Here is a 15,424-nt window from a genome sequence, read left to right on the forward strand (position 1 = left end):
TTTCGGAAATATAAATCACAAACCACGTTACATAACTACATATATAAGCCTTAAGAAGGCTCAATCTAATGCTGAAATGACTTGGAAGGGAAAAAAAAGAAATAAGGATGGGAAAATTGTTTTCAGTAACATGTCCCGCTCCATGCCTGCGACCACCATATGGAAACACTTCAGACACTATGCACACAGCCAATACGAACCTATCCGCCATGGCATTCCGGTTGACATTCTCACACACTTCATGTCTCACATCACGCACGAATCGGTCCCTGACGATCCCTCTTTGTCCTACTTAGAGGATCTAACACATTTATCCCGAACTGACTCAGTTCTTTCGCCGGAGCTATAACTTATCTGAATTACATAAATGCCTCTATCATTCGTCGGATACGGCAGCAGGTATTTATGGAGTAGCTTATAGTATGCTCCAGCTCGTACCTCGGCCCGGTATGCAATATGTTGAAATATTCAATATGATAAAACGAATATGGTTAATTCTGGAAGACTGGTCTGTATTTTTAATTGTACCTATACTAAAACACGGTAAATCAGACTTTGATACAGCATCCTACTGTCCTATAGCGCTGCAATCTTGCATAGCTAAGACCTTTCAGAAATTGCTCATAAATAGACTATATTTGTGGCTAGATAATAATGACCTAATATGACCTGAAAAATTCGGGTTCCGTTCGGGAGTGGGCACTGTGGACTCGGTTGTGAAGTTGTACTCGCGAATACAGGAAGCGCTATCAACCAACAGCATTTGTGCCACCCTATTCCTCGACCTAGTTTTCGCACTTGATAACGTCCATACAAAGATCCTATAGGTCAAATTATACAAACTGGGTATTTCACTGCTGGTAGTCAAATGTATCCACGCCCTATTTTGTATGCGTAAATATATCCCTCGCAGCGAATGGTGAATGAGGAACTAACTCAGGGAAGTACATTAAGTCCTTTGCTATTCTTACTATATTCCCAGGGTATTAATATGCGCAATATTAGCTGCGCGGACGATATTGTGCTTTGGGCTCAGTGTCTAACTGTCCAGCAGGCGCACGGTGTATTAAGTAATACCTTAAGGGGCCCGCCTCGTTAGAGATGTATGTGTGTTAGTGAGGCGGGATGATAAGCGCGACGCTCGCTGGTATTTCTAGCGCGGTGTCGCCTCTAAGCGCAAGGCTGTGGACTGGTGCGCAGTCTTCTCGTTGTGCACAGGACAACTGTGAAATTTTAGCGGTGGCCGTAGCATTATAGAACGGAGAAATGTATATTAAGGTGTAATGCAAGGTCCTTAAGAGCTTTCAAGGATCTTTACCGGTTGTTTTATGCCTAAAAATTGCCCTGAAAAAAAAACTCATTTTAGTTATTTCATCTCTTCTAAAAATACAGTTTGAAAACTTAATCCGGAAACTTTTACTACTTAACAGCCTTCGTCGAATTCTTAAAATCTTTTCGTAAACAATACCACCTCTGATATCTTGAGAAGTTTTCAAATCTCGTTGTTTTAACTGAAGCTTTGCACACCGTGTGTGTTCCCGCGTAGGTGGGGCCCTTAATTCGTGCCGTATGGGTGGACATGAATAATTTTCAAATATCCCTGGCAAAAACGAAAATCGTTTATTTCATGTGAAAACGTATGCGTGCAGAGGCTTGTGCACGCGGGGTGAGTCATGTGTGGGCGTGTAGTCATGTGTGGGCGTGCAGAGACATTTGTGTGCATGTAGAGTGCGAAACCCTGGGGGGGAGGGGGGAGGTCAAAGGGTCAGGACCCCTCCCTTCCTGGATTTAAATGGAAAAAAAAATTGAGACAGGATAAGGAATTTACAACAACTTAACTAAAACTTAGCTTACAGAGAGCTTTATTCGGAAGAATGATTGAAAACCTCATAGTTGGCTACAATAAATGTATTTCTTCCCACATCAAGCCCAACATGGCTCACATACATAAGCGGCGGAAATTGTGTTCGCAAAAAGTCTATATTTAATGCCGGTTTGCACACGTGTTAGTTGTAAATCTTTCATACAAACTTGACATGTGTGTTTCATGTATTAAATAACATTAATACATATGTATTTAAACTTTTTTTAATGAAAATATCAAACACTTAACTTAAGAAAGAAAAAGTATTAAAACAAATATAAATAAATATATATATACATAATTTTCAGTTTTCTTTTCTCAATCAAAATCATTGATTAAATTTCTCTGTGTAAACGTTAGACATCTAAACGACTGCTGTTCTCTGAAATTTTAATGTGACAATTTTCTTTATAAACTCAATAAAACCAGTTTGAATAGTTATGCTGGATCCCATCCTCCACAAACTCCCGGCTCCGGTCCCGGTGCTTGTGGAGCCCTGTGCGGGCGAGTGCGTGCAGCCCGCGCTTCACTGCCGCAGCCTGAACTTCCTCGACCTGGCGCCGCAGTTCGCCAGCATCATGACTGGGATGGCGCACGTGGTGAGCAGCTGCGGCGCGGCGCTCACCACCGAGGTCACCGGCCACGTCGTCACCAACAAGGTGGGCGGGGGTTGGTCACCACTTCACTGCTGCAGGCAGTTGCTTTCCCCCCAAGAGATTTGGTAATAAGCTCTTTGGTTTTGGGTTGTTATACTTAAATTACTTTTTCAAGTGAAACTTCTTTGCTAAAGGGGTTACAATCTTCGAGCGTTACGGAAATTCCGATCGCATGAGGGGAATAGTTAGGTACGTGGTGGGGGGAACCGGTAGAAGAGAATGAGACGCTACTTCGATGCACGCACAAGCAGTTGAAAAGTAAGATGGCAAGGGGAGTGGGGATAGGTACGTAGCGTAGTATGCTACATACTAGATGAAACGGCCGCAAGGGGAGACGGCAGGGGAGAGGTATAAATGACGCAGCAGCGATGCTACGGAATTTTCGTAACGCTGCTTTTGTTTGTCTACTCTTCAGTTTATTTTTTCATTGAGATCATACCCACATCCTTTATATTCTCAATTATTATATCTTTTTCAATAAAATAATACTAATAATTTATCTCTATCTATACATAATAAGCAAGAAGTTTCACTTCTACCATGCGTAGACTCCACGCTCACAATTTTTTTTTAAATTTTATTTGTGTTCACATTGTGTTTTTCTTAAAACTAAATTTATGTATAGGACTATCCTGTTTAAAAATAAGTTGGTGTTATAACCAGTATTATTGCCATATTTATTTTTGCAGTTAATTTCTAGAAATAACCACCTTAAACCTGAAAGATTAAATTGAGTCCTAGTATTCATGGTATTTCAAGTCAGCTGTAAGTCAAACGGCAGGTGAACCTTCTGGTCTCAGCTGGTGTGCCTCAGATAGGCTTGACACTTGTACGAGGGCTATTCTTAAATAAACGTAATTTGGTAATTAAGAAAAACTCGCGAGAAAAAAATATTATTTAGAGTTTTAGTTTGCTACGTACCTACTTCACATTTTCACATAATCGCCATTCAGTTCCAAGCACTTTTCACAATGCAGCACCATTAATCCCCTCTGCATAGAAGTTCGCTGCCTGGAAATTCAACCTGTAAACAATCGTGATGTGAATTGTTCACCCACGTTTCATTAAATTAACCAAAATTACGCCCTTTTCGTCTCCCCAAAAATGCTGGCCATAATTGTTCTACCCGAGTACGTTTTTCGGAGATTTTTAGAAAACGCCTGTACTTAGGCTACACGCATAGTTTATTCGAAGTCTATGATGCCTATAGCCAAGGCGTCCGTTCCATTCCCAGGCGACCAACTTCTAAGCAGATGGGTTAAAGAAACTGGTGCGGCGTTACGAAATGTGCTTGGAACTGAAGGGCGATTATGAAAATGCGAAGCAGATATGTAGTCAACTAAAACTGTCGATAAAAACTTTTTCTAGGGAGTTTTTTTTAAGTGACCTAACAGAGATTATTTTACGAATAGGCCTCGTATTTACTTCAAACTACAGTGTCGTAATATTTTGTGTACAAAAAAATTGTATATTTTGGAAATTACATTTTTTTGTCGGCCCCATGATGTGATATATAGTTAAATTTGTTTGCATTAAATCAATCGTTGTTGGTGTTAACGTTTTTACATGTTTACGCCGACTACGGAAAGCGAAACGGGTTTTGTGTTTAGTGAATGTACTAAAACATGGTATAAAAGTTTTAAAAGTACGAAAATAATTTAACTATCTGCAATAAATCGATTTACCAGTAGACGGACTCTAACCAGTCTTCCAGCGAAACTTAATGAATCGATGATCCGTGGGTTGGGAATGCTCCTCACTACAGTTTGTAAAGTTGATTCAAAGGCTTTAGAAATTTAAGTAATAAGAAGCACTACGTTTTAAGAAGAACATTACAGAATTGTTATATTAGGTTCCATCACGTAAAACTCTTAAATACGTACTATTTTTTATAAACGAACAAATAATTTTGTTGACACCCTGCTACTAGTTCAAACTGCCAGGTACACGTAATTGAGGATATTATTTTGTTGACTATAATAAACTTAATTTAATGGACACCAGTTTGTGATGACTTACTTTTTATTGAATATATTTAATCTATTTTTTTATTATTCTTCCATGCACATGATTGTACTATACGTATTTGTGAATCAGTAGGCTCGAAATCATGGTTGTTAAATCTTGTCCACGTGACGCACGTTCTATGTTGCTGCTATTTTTTTCAATTGTGTATCACCTTTAAACAGTAACACCCAGAGGCGGGACTATTGCGTGATTTCATTTGGAAACCCAGACTGAAAGAACGGTCTTGTGGCCGTCGACTTACGCCCATATCAGTCCAACCTGCAGGCTCGGTGGTCACAGCTCCCGGCTGAAGAACTAGAGGTACTGGGTTCGCCTCCTGGCTGCGTCAGTTTCCATTCCAGGTTCAGGACTGGATGCTGTCATACTGCGAAGGCAATTTCTCACCCCCGCAGAATCATCTCGCATAGTAGGCCTCAGTCACGTCATGCTTATTCCCATGGCGATGACTGGGGATTACAGTTACCGTCAGGGAAGAAAAACCAATCATCTTTGTGCACCTACCAAATTACGGGTGGCCCATATTAATTTGCACTTTTGAAATAACCATGAAAAAAATACAGATTTTATTCAAATAAATGTTTATTTATAAGAACAAAAATATATTGTGTGTGCTTTCCTACTTCTTAGGGGACGAACACACAATCCGTACACCCCGCGCGAAGCATCACAAATATCATCAATTATTTTACCAATTTTGTATAACATCTTTTTCAAGAAAATATCTCGGGTCAAAAAGCAGAGCTGAAAGTATCAAACAAAAGCTATGCATTCGGATTGGGCCGACTGTACAAAGAAATCGTGGTAAACAATTGCCATCAACTGTTTATTTTAAAAGTACGATCGTAAAATACAAATTATCGTACTCAAAACCATCAAGCTGTGAATAAGATACTTGACTAATAGCATTCCCTAACAAGACTATACACTGGTAAAATATTATTAAATAACTATTCATTATTCTGGTACACATTTTTACGATGTTACAAAAAATTACCTGGCACCAGATTTTTAAAATAATTTCGTATATAACAAAATGGATCCATAGCAACTTAACTAACAAGCGATTAAAATAAATCATTATAAGCCAATATTTATAGATACTATAAAAATTACCAAAGTTAAAAAATAATAATTTATTGACGTGACATGTCTAATAAATCGATGAACGCCGGCTGCACGCACGAAAAAGTGTCCCGTAACGCATATTGTCCCACTACGATGTGTCCCGTTACGCTCATTGAACGCTTGCGCCGCATCTATCTTCCACTCGATTGGAACAACCATCGGTTTGACTTTTCAATCATGTTTTCTTCGTTTGAATTATTAATATTAGGTAATTTAACGATCGTCCACCGATTTTCAGCCAATCGGTACGGTTATTTAAAAGTAGGACTAATGTTGAATTTTCAAATACGTTTTTTTTTGTACGAACAATGGTGTTTTACAGTTACACATAATTCAAATTACACCCGGGATCTTTTGCACAATGTTTTAAAAAATATTGTAACACATAATAAATAATTATCGTGTATTTGGGATGCGTATTTGTAATAAAATCCTATTATAAAAACGAAATAATAATATTATTCCCCTACGGTTCTCCCATCTACGGTGACGGACGCGAACCGAACGAATCGCGCTATCTATTAGCTGCCGCGGCAACCAGGCACTTGTTTATCGCGAGGGGAGTTATTATTAATGAATTATAAATAAAATTTCATGCCCGAGGCCACAATTGCATATCATTTTGAGCACTGGAAGACATAAAAACGTTAAATAATCTCGACGAATTTTAATCTCGGCACCAGCGCACCACGGGCGTCTGGGTTGGAGATTAAAGCCGAAATTCTTTCTTAAACTTACTAATATTTATTTTATTAACAAGGGCATTTTATTAAATTATACGTTTAATTTCACGACGAACAAACTTCGTCGTTAAATGTGTAATTGCAAAAAAGCGTAAAACATTCTCGACGATCTTGAAGTTAAATAGCAAACATGTATAAAAGTTATAGTTAAAATAATCTCTTCGTTAAAGAAATAAACATATTTGAATTAATGAGTGAAAATAAAAGTAAATTTATCAATTGAATTGTAGATTTCATTTCACTCCTTCTTGTATCCATACAAAATAGTGATAATTCAATAAAAATGATTCAATTTTATTCATAAAAGTATGCAATCATTTCATCAATGTTTTGTTATGACGTCACGTTAAACTATCGTCCGTAAACCGACTTTACAGACAGCTATTTTTTTTTAAATTAGTACATCAAAACTTAAGTTCATAGTTTATTTTCTATGGGGCTCCTTTAAAATTACTCATTTAACAAGCGGTGTCGTTAACTAACACATTATCTGTTTCTTCGCGCGAAAGAAAAGCAAAATTACTTGACGACTTGTTCTGTGAGTATGAACGAAACGTATTCAGACCAACGATTCTTCTTTCCAAAGTCTACAGTGATATAATTCCGGAGCTACTTCATACCTTGCAAACACCAACACCGGCCGAGTCCCACAAACAATACCGAACCAGAATGTACTCACAAATTACTGCGTCGCAGTTTGCGAAATTCATTCGGAAACTTTCTAAATCTTTTTAAAAACACACAGCCAAAGTTCTTGTCCTACAGGCCAAGCCTTGGGCTCCCAGGTCTCTTCCTCGTTCACAAACATTCTCGCGGACTGCTAGTCCGACTTCCGCAGCGGCCGATTAGCGAGTATCTTAGCTGAGCGCTTGCCTGTCTAATCGCAAGCCCACCCCCTACACTTTCTGACGTCACAAAGCATGCACTCGAGACGTTCTTGTACGCACGCGGACACCGCTACACCGCGTGCGTGAGTGTTGTCGCTTGGCAGTGCTTAGCGCGAGTCATCGCAGTGCTCGCCGCCGCACTTTACCAATCTTGTACATCCGGACTCCCAACTTCACTTAGCGCGGCCCATCGTACATCGCGCACAAGTTCACTAAAGCATTTCTATGTCTTTCCACAGCAAACACCGCCGTCTAATAATGGCCAACGATGTTCCTTAGCAAAGTTCCACCTGCATAGCAAAAAACATTACTTTGTATCTTAAAACCTACAAATACACTAAAATAAAAACTATACCAAAGTATACAACAAAAATTACTAAAATATAAAATGCAATAATAATTTTTAAGAGGAAACTTTAACAACAAGGGTTTTTCCCCCCTATTCAGGCCAGGGGACTGGCCACAACTGGAAAATCGTTTCTTAAAAACCTTATGGTCCAAAAATGGCCGCAATCTCACCGCTGACATTACTCAAATCTGGCCCTTAGATTTTCGAAATACTCTCGTTGGATATGTAGCAGGTTGCGCCATCTTTGCTGCATCCAAGTTTTATTGTTGTAACCAACGAACCGCTGCAACTGTGGAAGGGGACTGGGAATTATGAAATTGTTTAAAAAAACCATTTTTTATGTTTTTGCAGATTATTTTTCTTCAGAATGTTAGCTTTAAAATGACATATTACACTAAGGGTAAATACTAAAATAATTTAGTTAAAAATAATAATTTAAAAGTTGTGATTTTCAGGAAAAACCATCAAAGTACGAAAACAATTACAAAATTCAATGTTAAATAACTATTTATTTTAAAATGCTATTATATTGGGACTTTTATAGTTAGAAAGATATTTTTTCCCTCTTTCGATGTTGGTATTTTTCCAGCTCGTAGAGGGCATGTTTCACTGCATGGTGTTGTAACATGTACGAGTGTTGATACTGGTAAAGTTATAGATTTAGACATTTTATCAAAGCACTGTACATGCAAGGATAAACTAAAAGGTCAGCATGAAGAAGCATGCACTGCAAACTACAAAGGCACTAGTGGTGGCATGGAGGTTTCTGGTGTTGTAAACATTTTCAATCGATCAATATCACAGTACAATGTACGATATACAAACTATTTAGGTGATGGTGATTGCAAGGGACACAAAGCTGTTCTTCAGGCTGCCCCTTATGGCGATAAAACAGTATCAAAATTAGAATTCTTAGGGCATGTACAAAAGAGGATGATGGGTACTAGGTTGAAATATTTGAAAATCAAATTGCAGGGAAAGAAACTAGAATATGGCAAAGTTTTTGGTTGCCGAGGACGAGTTACTGATTCAGCCATAGCGGACATTCAAAAATATTATGGTTCGGCAATAAAAATAAATTCAAATAATCTTCAAGGAATGAGAGAGAGTGTATGGGCAGAGTATTTCCATTTACTATCATCGGATGAAGACCCCCAGCATGGACTCTGTCCTAAGGGTTAAGAAAGTTGGTGTAAATATCAGCGTGCAAAGAGTAAAGGAGAATGTTATAAACATGCTGATCACTTTCACCTTCCTCGTGTCGTGGTTGAAGAAATGAAACCCATATTTAGAGACCTAAGTGAGCCCGAGTTGCTGAAGAAATGTTTACATGAAAGGACACAAAATCCAAATGAGAGTGTAAACAGTGTTATCTGGAACAGACTTCCCAAAACTACATTTGTTGGTTTCCGTACCTTGCATTTTGGAGTGTGGGATGCTGTTGCATCATTCAATGATGGAAATTTGGTGGTGTGTCATGTGTATGAAAGATTGGGTTTCCCTCCTGGTAAAAATTGTGTGGAAGCAATGAAGAGACTAGACAGCTACAGAATAGACGAAGCAAAGCGTGTGGTGAAAAATATTGAAATGAAAGCTAGGCAGAAGACGAATGCAGCAAAACGGAAGTTGGAGGATCTGTATGAGCAGCAAGAAGACCCGGATGAGCCATCATATGGAGCTGGAATGTATTAGAATGTTAAGTGAGATTGTATTGTATACAGTATTTACTTTAAATGCATTTTTCTCAAAATAAAAATTTTCTCTGCAAATGCCCCTTTTTCTCAGGAACTATTCGAGATAGAATAATGAAACTTGGAACATAAATTGCTAGTATGATTATGCGACTTTTAACACAAGATTATTTTTCTAAATTAATTAGAAAAAATGTTATTGCAAAAAATTTTGATAAAATTTTGTAAAAAAAATTTAAAATGCTAAATATTTCCCCCCCCCCCCCCCCCCCCCCAATTATACCACAACACAATACAATTTCCTTATGTCTATTCCATAAATAAGGCTTCATGAATACGTAAAAAAAATTTCAACATGCTGTGACAAAAGGATCCTGAGAAAATGGGACATTAAGATGCTAATTTTAACACTGTCAAGATAGGGCATTCCCGGTCCACTATTCTCGTAGAAGTTTCACATATTCTGCAGAATTAACTGTCACACAATAACCGCGTGCATTTTCAAAGAAGTATGGGCCGATAATGCCTTTTCAATAGATGGCTGCCCAATCCGTTCTCTTTGTAGAATGCATATTAAAGTGGTGATTACAATATAATTTTAGTCTCATTAAAGTAGTTTTTTTTTTTTTTTTTTTGCAAAATCAAAGTATTGTTTTATCTCGATAATATCTAGGTATGTACTTTCTGTAAACTAAAAAAAAATGTTTGTTGTCACCTTAACAATTTTTTAGGACGTATATTTATATATTTTTTGTAGTATTGCTACATAACTATTTCTTTTGGTAACACCAGTAGGATATTACCACATCCAGAGCACGTGTCACAAAATCAGCAGCCAACGAACAAATGCTATCGCTTCGAGCCTGAAGATAACTGCGAAGTCTGAGGCAAGGGTCGTTGATATCACATTTTTTCAACCCTATACATTTATAATAAAATTTTTACTAAAAATTATCATTAATGACGAAATAATGGAGGGTCAGAAATTGCCTTCGCAGTATGACAGCATCCAGTCCTGAACCTGGAATGGAAACTGACGCAGCCAGGAGGCGAACCCAGTACTTCTAGTTCTTCAGCCGGGAGCTGTGACCACCGAGCCTGCAGGTTGGACTGATATGGGCGTAAGTCGACGGCCACAAGACCGTTCTTTCAGTCTGGGTTTCCAAATGAAATCACGCAATAGTCCCGCCTCTGGGTGTTACTGTTTAAAGGTGATACACAATTGAAAAAAAAAAATAGCAGCAACATAGAACGTGCGTCACGTGCACAAGATTTTACAACCATGATTTCGAGCCTACTGATTCACAAATACGTATAGTACAATCATGTGCATTGAAGAAGGGCAGAGTACGTAGGTAGGAAATTAATATATTATATTTCTGTTACGGACGCATAGTTGGGAAATTTTGTATTTAGCCATTGTATGGTTGCAAGAAATGTTTGAGGCTCAGGAAATTCCAGCATTAGAAATATAAGTTGTACGTAAGTTGTATGAAAAACAAGTTGTGAATGCCGAAAATGCCGGGTTCAGGAACTTGACACCCGGAGAATGTGGGGCCGGGATGCTGTGTGTGGAACTGTGAGCCCAGACCGGCCCGGCTCGGCTGCTGACCGCAGACGGACGAGGAGTGGCGCACGGTGTTCGACATCAGCAGCGGCGTCGGCCTGCTGGGCGCAGCGCTGTACGGGCTGCTGGGCTCGGGCGAGCTGCAGCGCTGGGCGCCGCGACCCCGCGCGCCGGACGAGAGCAGCTGGGCGCAGACCACTGACGCTCACTCGGGGCAATAAAGCAGCACTTCCCACCTTACAGCTCTCGTTGTCTAACTTTATTTAGAAGGTGACATACGAGGAGCATCCGGAAAAATAACCCTTCTGTTTGGTGGTCAATGACAGACACACAGGAATTTTTTTTTAATTACACACAAGTAGGCATATAACAGGAATATAAGTTGAGGCACTTGTCACAACGAATAACGTGTTATGAAATACTTCAAAAACTCTGTTGGGCAGCAATGAAGTCACTCTGAAATAGCATCGTGAAGTGTATTATCCAGGAGGGGACAGATAGGCCCCACCTCCCTGGATTTAAGGGGGCAATTGCGCTTGCAAAATCATGACTTTGAAACGGGGTGAATATACTTGAAGGTCAAAACTAGTATTTATTGCAAAACTTTCTGTATATATTTTTAATTGATCTGATTATTGTATGTATATAGGCCAAATCACGGACAGTCTACAACATACAAGCCCTATCCAGAGATGACTCGTGTCGGTTAAAACCCAAGCGCACAAAACTCCCCCCCTCCCCCCCCCCCCCCAAATACTAATTTCTGCGGGCCCCCCTTGCGAATCCTGCAGATTTGCGTCCCTGATTGTCATCGTTAGAGCATGTTGTCAGAGCGTACTGTTTTACGATAATGCTCGGCCGTTTAGCTCAGCGCTAAACGCACCCAACAACTTGTACAGCAGTTCCGTTGGGATGTTTTTAATCATCTTTCCTGTCCAAGTAGAGGATTTTTTTCCGAATTACCCTCGTTTTTGTATTCGAGCAGCCGATTAATAAGGTTGACTTTTACTGATGGATAAAATACGCATTTAGCTATATGATCCAATGGTACGACTGTATACAAAAAGCATTTTCCAAAATTTTCTAAAATTATGTTCTTAAATTTACTATATAATTTTTCACCAGTTCTTTCGTAATTTTATATCCAACATTGAAATAAATGTACGAGAAAAAGCGACTAAAATCTTTTAAATTGCAATTTTCTTCAATAAATTGGAAAGCCTATAAATCTTTTTACATGTATTAGCTGATTTTTAACACGGATAGTAAATAATTTTGATACCATTCAGGTTAATAAATACTACGTTATTTATTTAAAACACATGACACATTGTGATTATATGGATAATAATTACTAAATTTAAATAGCCGACGTGACGTCATCATTCAAAAGGCGGAATTTAAAATGGTGGAAATTTCTAGAAAACATAATGGCTGCTGTAACAGCATAATCTAAGATGGTGTAATCAAAGTTGGTGGCCGTGTTCGAGGCCATCTCAAATTGCAGCCGGGGTCAAGGTTAAAGTTCATGGTCAAAGCCATCCAAAATTTCAGCCTTGAAGTCATGATACAAGATGGCGGACATTCGGCTCTACTCTCTATCCAAATTTGTTATTCATATAATTTATAAAATTTGAAATATAATCTCACTTGGCAACAAATGCCGTCAGGCTAAAAATGGTTTTAAATTAAGCTGAAATATTTATAGCCATACAACATTTTTCAAAGCTACACACACATAATAAACTAGCTTGGACTTTGAGGTTGAGCTGCATCGTCGCAGTGGCAGTATGTGCCTTTGGTGAAGATGCCAGCTGCAATGCAGAGTGAAACGTTAGCCCACATAACCACCGCGATGTGGCTCAAACTAGAGGAAATATAATCCATCTTGAAAACCTGCTATCTACTTACAAAAAATAGTTTTTCAACATCAATTTATACTCTTTTAATTGCAGCAACTTATCGCTTAAGGAAAAAAATGCCCTCATAAGTTTTTTTGACAGATTATATAATGTCATTAGTTCAAGCAGTGTTTGTACGCATTGAAGCTATCGATCATTAATGAGAACTCCACTCTTACGAATGGTGTCGATTAATTGGAACGGCAGGCCAAAGTCTTTCATGACGTGCGGTTTGCACGCAATGTTTCACTTGAATTACGAACTGCCAATCACATGCCACAGAACCAAGCTTCGAAATTATAGGGTGTCCATAAAAGAATGTCCCACTTTAAATGGTATATTATAACAGTTTAATTTAGACTATTTACAACAATTCATACATAAAATTGATGGTAAAATAATCTAGTTTTTCTTACAAATGTTCAACATGTGCACCTTTCATTTTACAGTACACATACAATCTAAAATCCATTTCTTTCCATTCTTTGGTTAACACGTTCGAAGTAATGGAAGTAATAGCATCTTCAATTCTGTGTCTCAACTCTGGCAAATCATTAGATAGCGGCGAAACGTAGACACGATAGTAGTATGTTAATGACGGTCCGGGCACACGCGCCAGGCGGCGGAGCCGGGAGCCGGTCCGCCATCTTGGATTGTGACGTCATGGCGGCCATCTTGGATGACATAGACCTTGAACTTTGACCTCGACCTTGACCTTTGACCTTCAAAATTTTCCAAAATTCGCCAAAATCCGCCAAAATGTTCAGTTTTTTTGGAAAACATTTCGCATAAAAATCTCAAAAAATATGTTCATTCGAAAATTAGGATTTCGAAAACCTCAAAATATTTTTTGCCTTAGAAAGAACACAAATTCCTAAAAATGGCTTAAGCATCCATGTCTACAGCCTCCGATAAGCCTCTCATGTCATCTAGGATTATGACGTGACCGTTGCAATTTCCTTTACGGCCGCCATCTTGAAAATCTTTATTTATCATCCGATTTCAATTTAAATTTTTTTAAAATAATTTTTTTAAAGTACACTTACACCATGGAGCTCGGAGTCCTTGGTTCGAACCCAGCGAGGTAAAAAAAATTGCGACCGATCCTTCCTCTATGGAAACCGCCGGCAGACTGACCTCCCACCACTTATGTCAAAGTATATATATACAGTTAGTATGATGTTATGTCCGCCATCTTGAAAATCCGTAATTTCAATGCTAGAAAATGTGGAAAAATTTTAAAAATTATAAAAAAATTAATTAAATATTAATAAAAAATCTTTAAAAAACACCGTTGCACATATCGTTATGGCTGCCATCTTGAATTCTATAAATTTAGCATGTTTTTATGTTCACCATCTTGGTTAAGTATGATGCTATCGCTACACTTTTTGTTATGACCGCCATATTGGATTTTAGATCGTAAAACGTTCCGTTACGGCCACGACACCATCTCGGAAATCCGTAAATTTTATGCTAGAAATTTGAATTAAATTTCAAAACTTATAATTAAATATTATTAATCAAATTTTAATAAAATACTATTTAGAAACGCACGCCGGGAAGTTCTCAGTGCGAATCCGGTAAGAACAAAACTAATAAAAAATGTTGATGGATCCTTCCTCCACGGAAGCCACCTGCAGACTGACCTCCCACCATCACCAATACCAAGGTATATATCGTCAGCTGGTATGACTTCAGGGCCGCCATCTTGTTTTTATTTACTAGAGTCTGCTGAAATCATGTTAGTTTAATTTTTTGTTCACCATACCTTTGACCTCAACTGTTGGCACTGAACTTTGACCTTGATCTTCAACTTTGACCTTGGCCCTTGACCTTGACTGCCATCTTGGATCCACCATTTTGTGTTCAGTACGCGCTACCAGGAGCGTTAGTTAACGTATATCACCAGCTAGAGGACATTGCCACCATCTAGTTTTCGTCTGCTGGAGGACACTATCTTGTATTTGTACTCGTCTGATAGAGTGCATTACCATCATATTAGTTTAAGTTTTACCCGCTAGAGTGCATTAATCATTTATTATTACTGAGATGCATGCCATCTTGAAATTTGGGTGCCATCTTGGAATTGTGTAATTATTCAGCTAGAAATCCAGGAAAAATTCCAAAATTCATTAAATAAATTTCCAATCAATATACTGATTGATTCGATCAATTCCTGTCCTTGGTTCGATATCTGGGAGACGCAAAAAATTGAATTCTATGTATAAAAAAAATACCACTTTCAATAAATAAGGTGGTAAGACATAAAAGAGGCTTTAAATCCTCTATTACCAGCCTCCAGTAAGCCTTTGTGACCGCCATCTTGGAATTTTTTTTATTGACCTAGAAATTCGGGAAAACATTCCAAAATCCACCGAAAAGTTCACTCATTAATTTACACATTGAATCAATTAAACCAACGTAACATGTTTTACGCTTACAAGAGGACCAAGAATCCCTGAAAAAAAGATTTATCAAGACAAAGAGGTTTTGGACTAGTAAACATTCAGAGATACTACAGATTTGAATACACGCATTTAACGAAACGTCACACATTCACACTGAACTTACAGTACGCACGGTACACACAGGAAATGGAATGAACACACA

General features: G+C 38.4%; 1 protein-coding gene across 1 annotated transcript in view; it reads left to right on the top strand.

Annotated features, from left to right (window-relative positions):
- The window catches only part of LOC134531335 (sialin-like), a 40,837-nt gene extending 29,706 nt beyond the window's left edge, over positions 1-11,131 (top strand). Inside the window, exons 10-11 of the mRNA XM_063367031.1 lie at positions 2,403-2,523; positions 10,961-11,131. Coding sequence (XP_063223101.1) covers positions 2,403-2,523; positions 10,961-11,131 — 292 coding nt within the window. The remainder of the gene's footprint in view (positions 1-2,402; positions 2,524-10,960) is intronic.
- The last annotated feature ends 4,293 nt before the right edge of the window (positions 11,132-15,424 follow it).

The sequence above is a fragment of the Bacillus rossius genome, chromosome 3 (assembly GCF_032445375.1).
Source record: "Bacillus rossius redtenbacheri isolate Brsri chromosome 3, Brsri_v3, whole genome shotgun sequence".
Lineage (NCBI taxonomy): Eukaryota > Metazoa > Arthropoda > Insecta > Phasmatodea > Bacillidae > Bacillus > Bacillus rossius.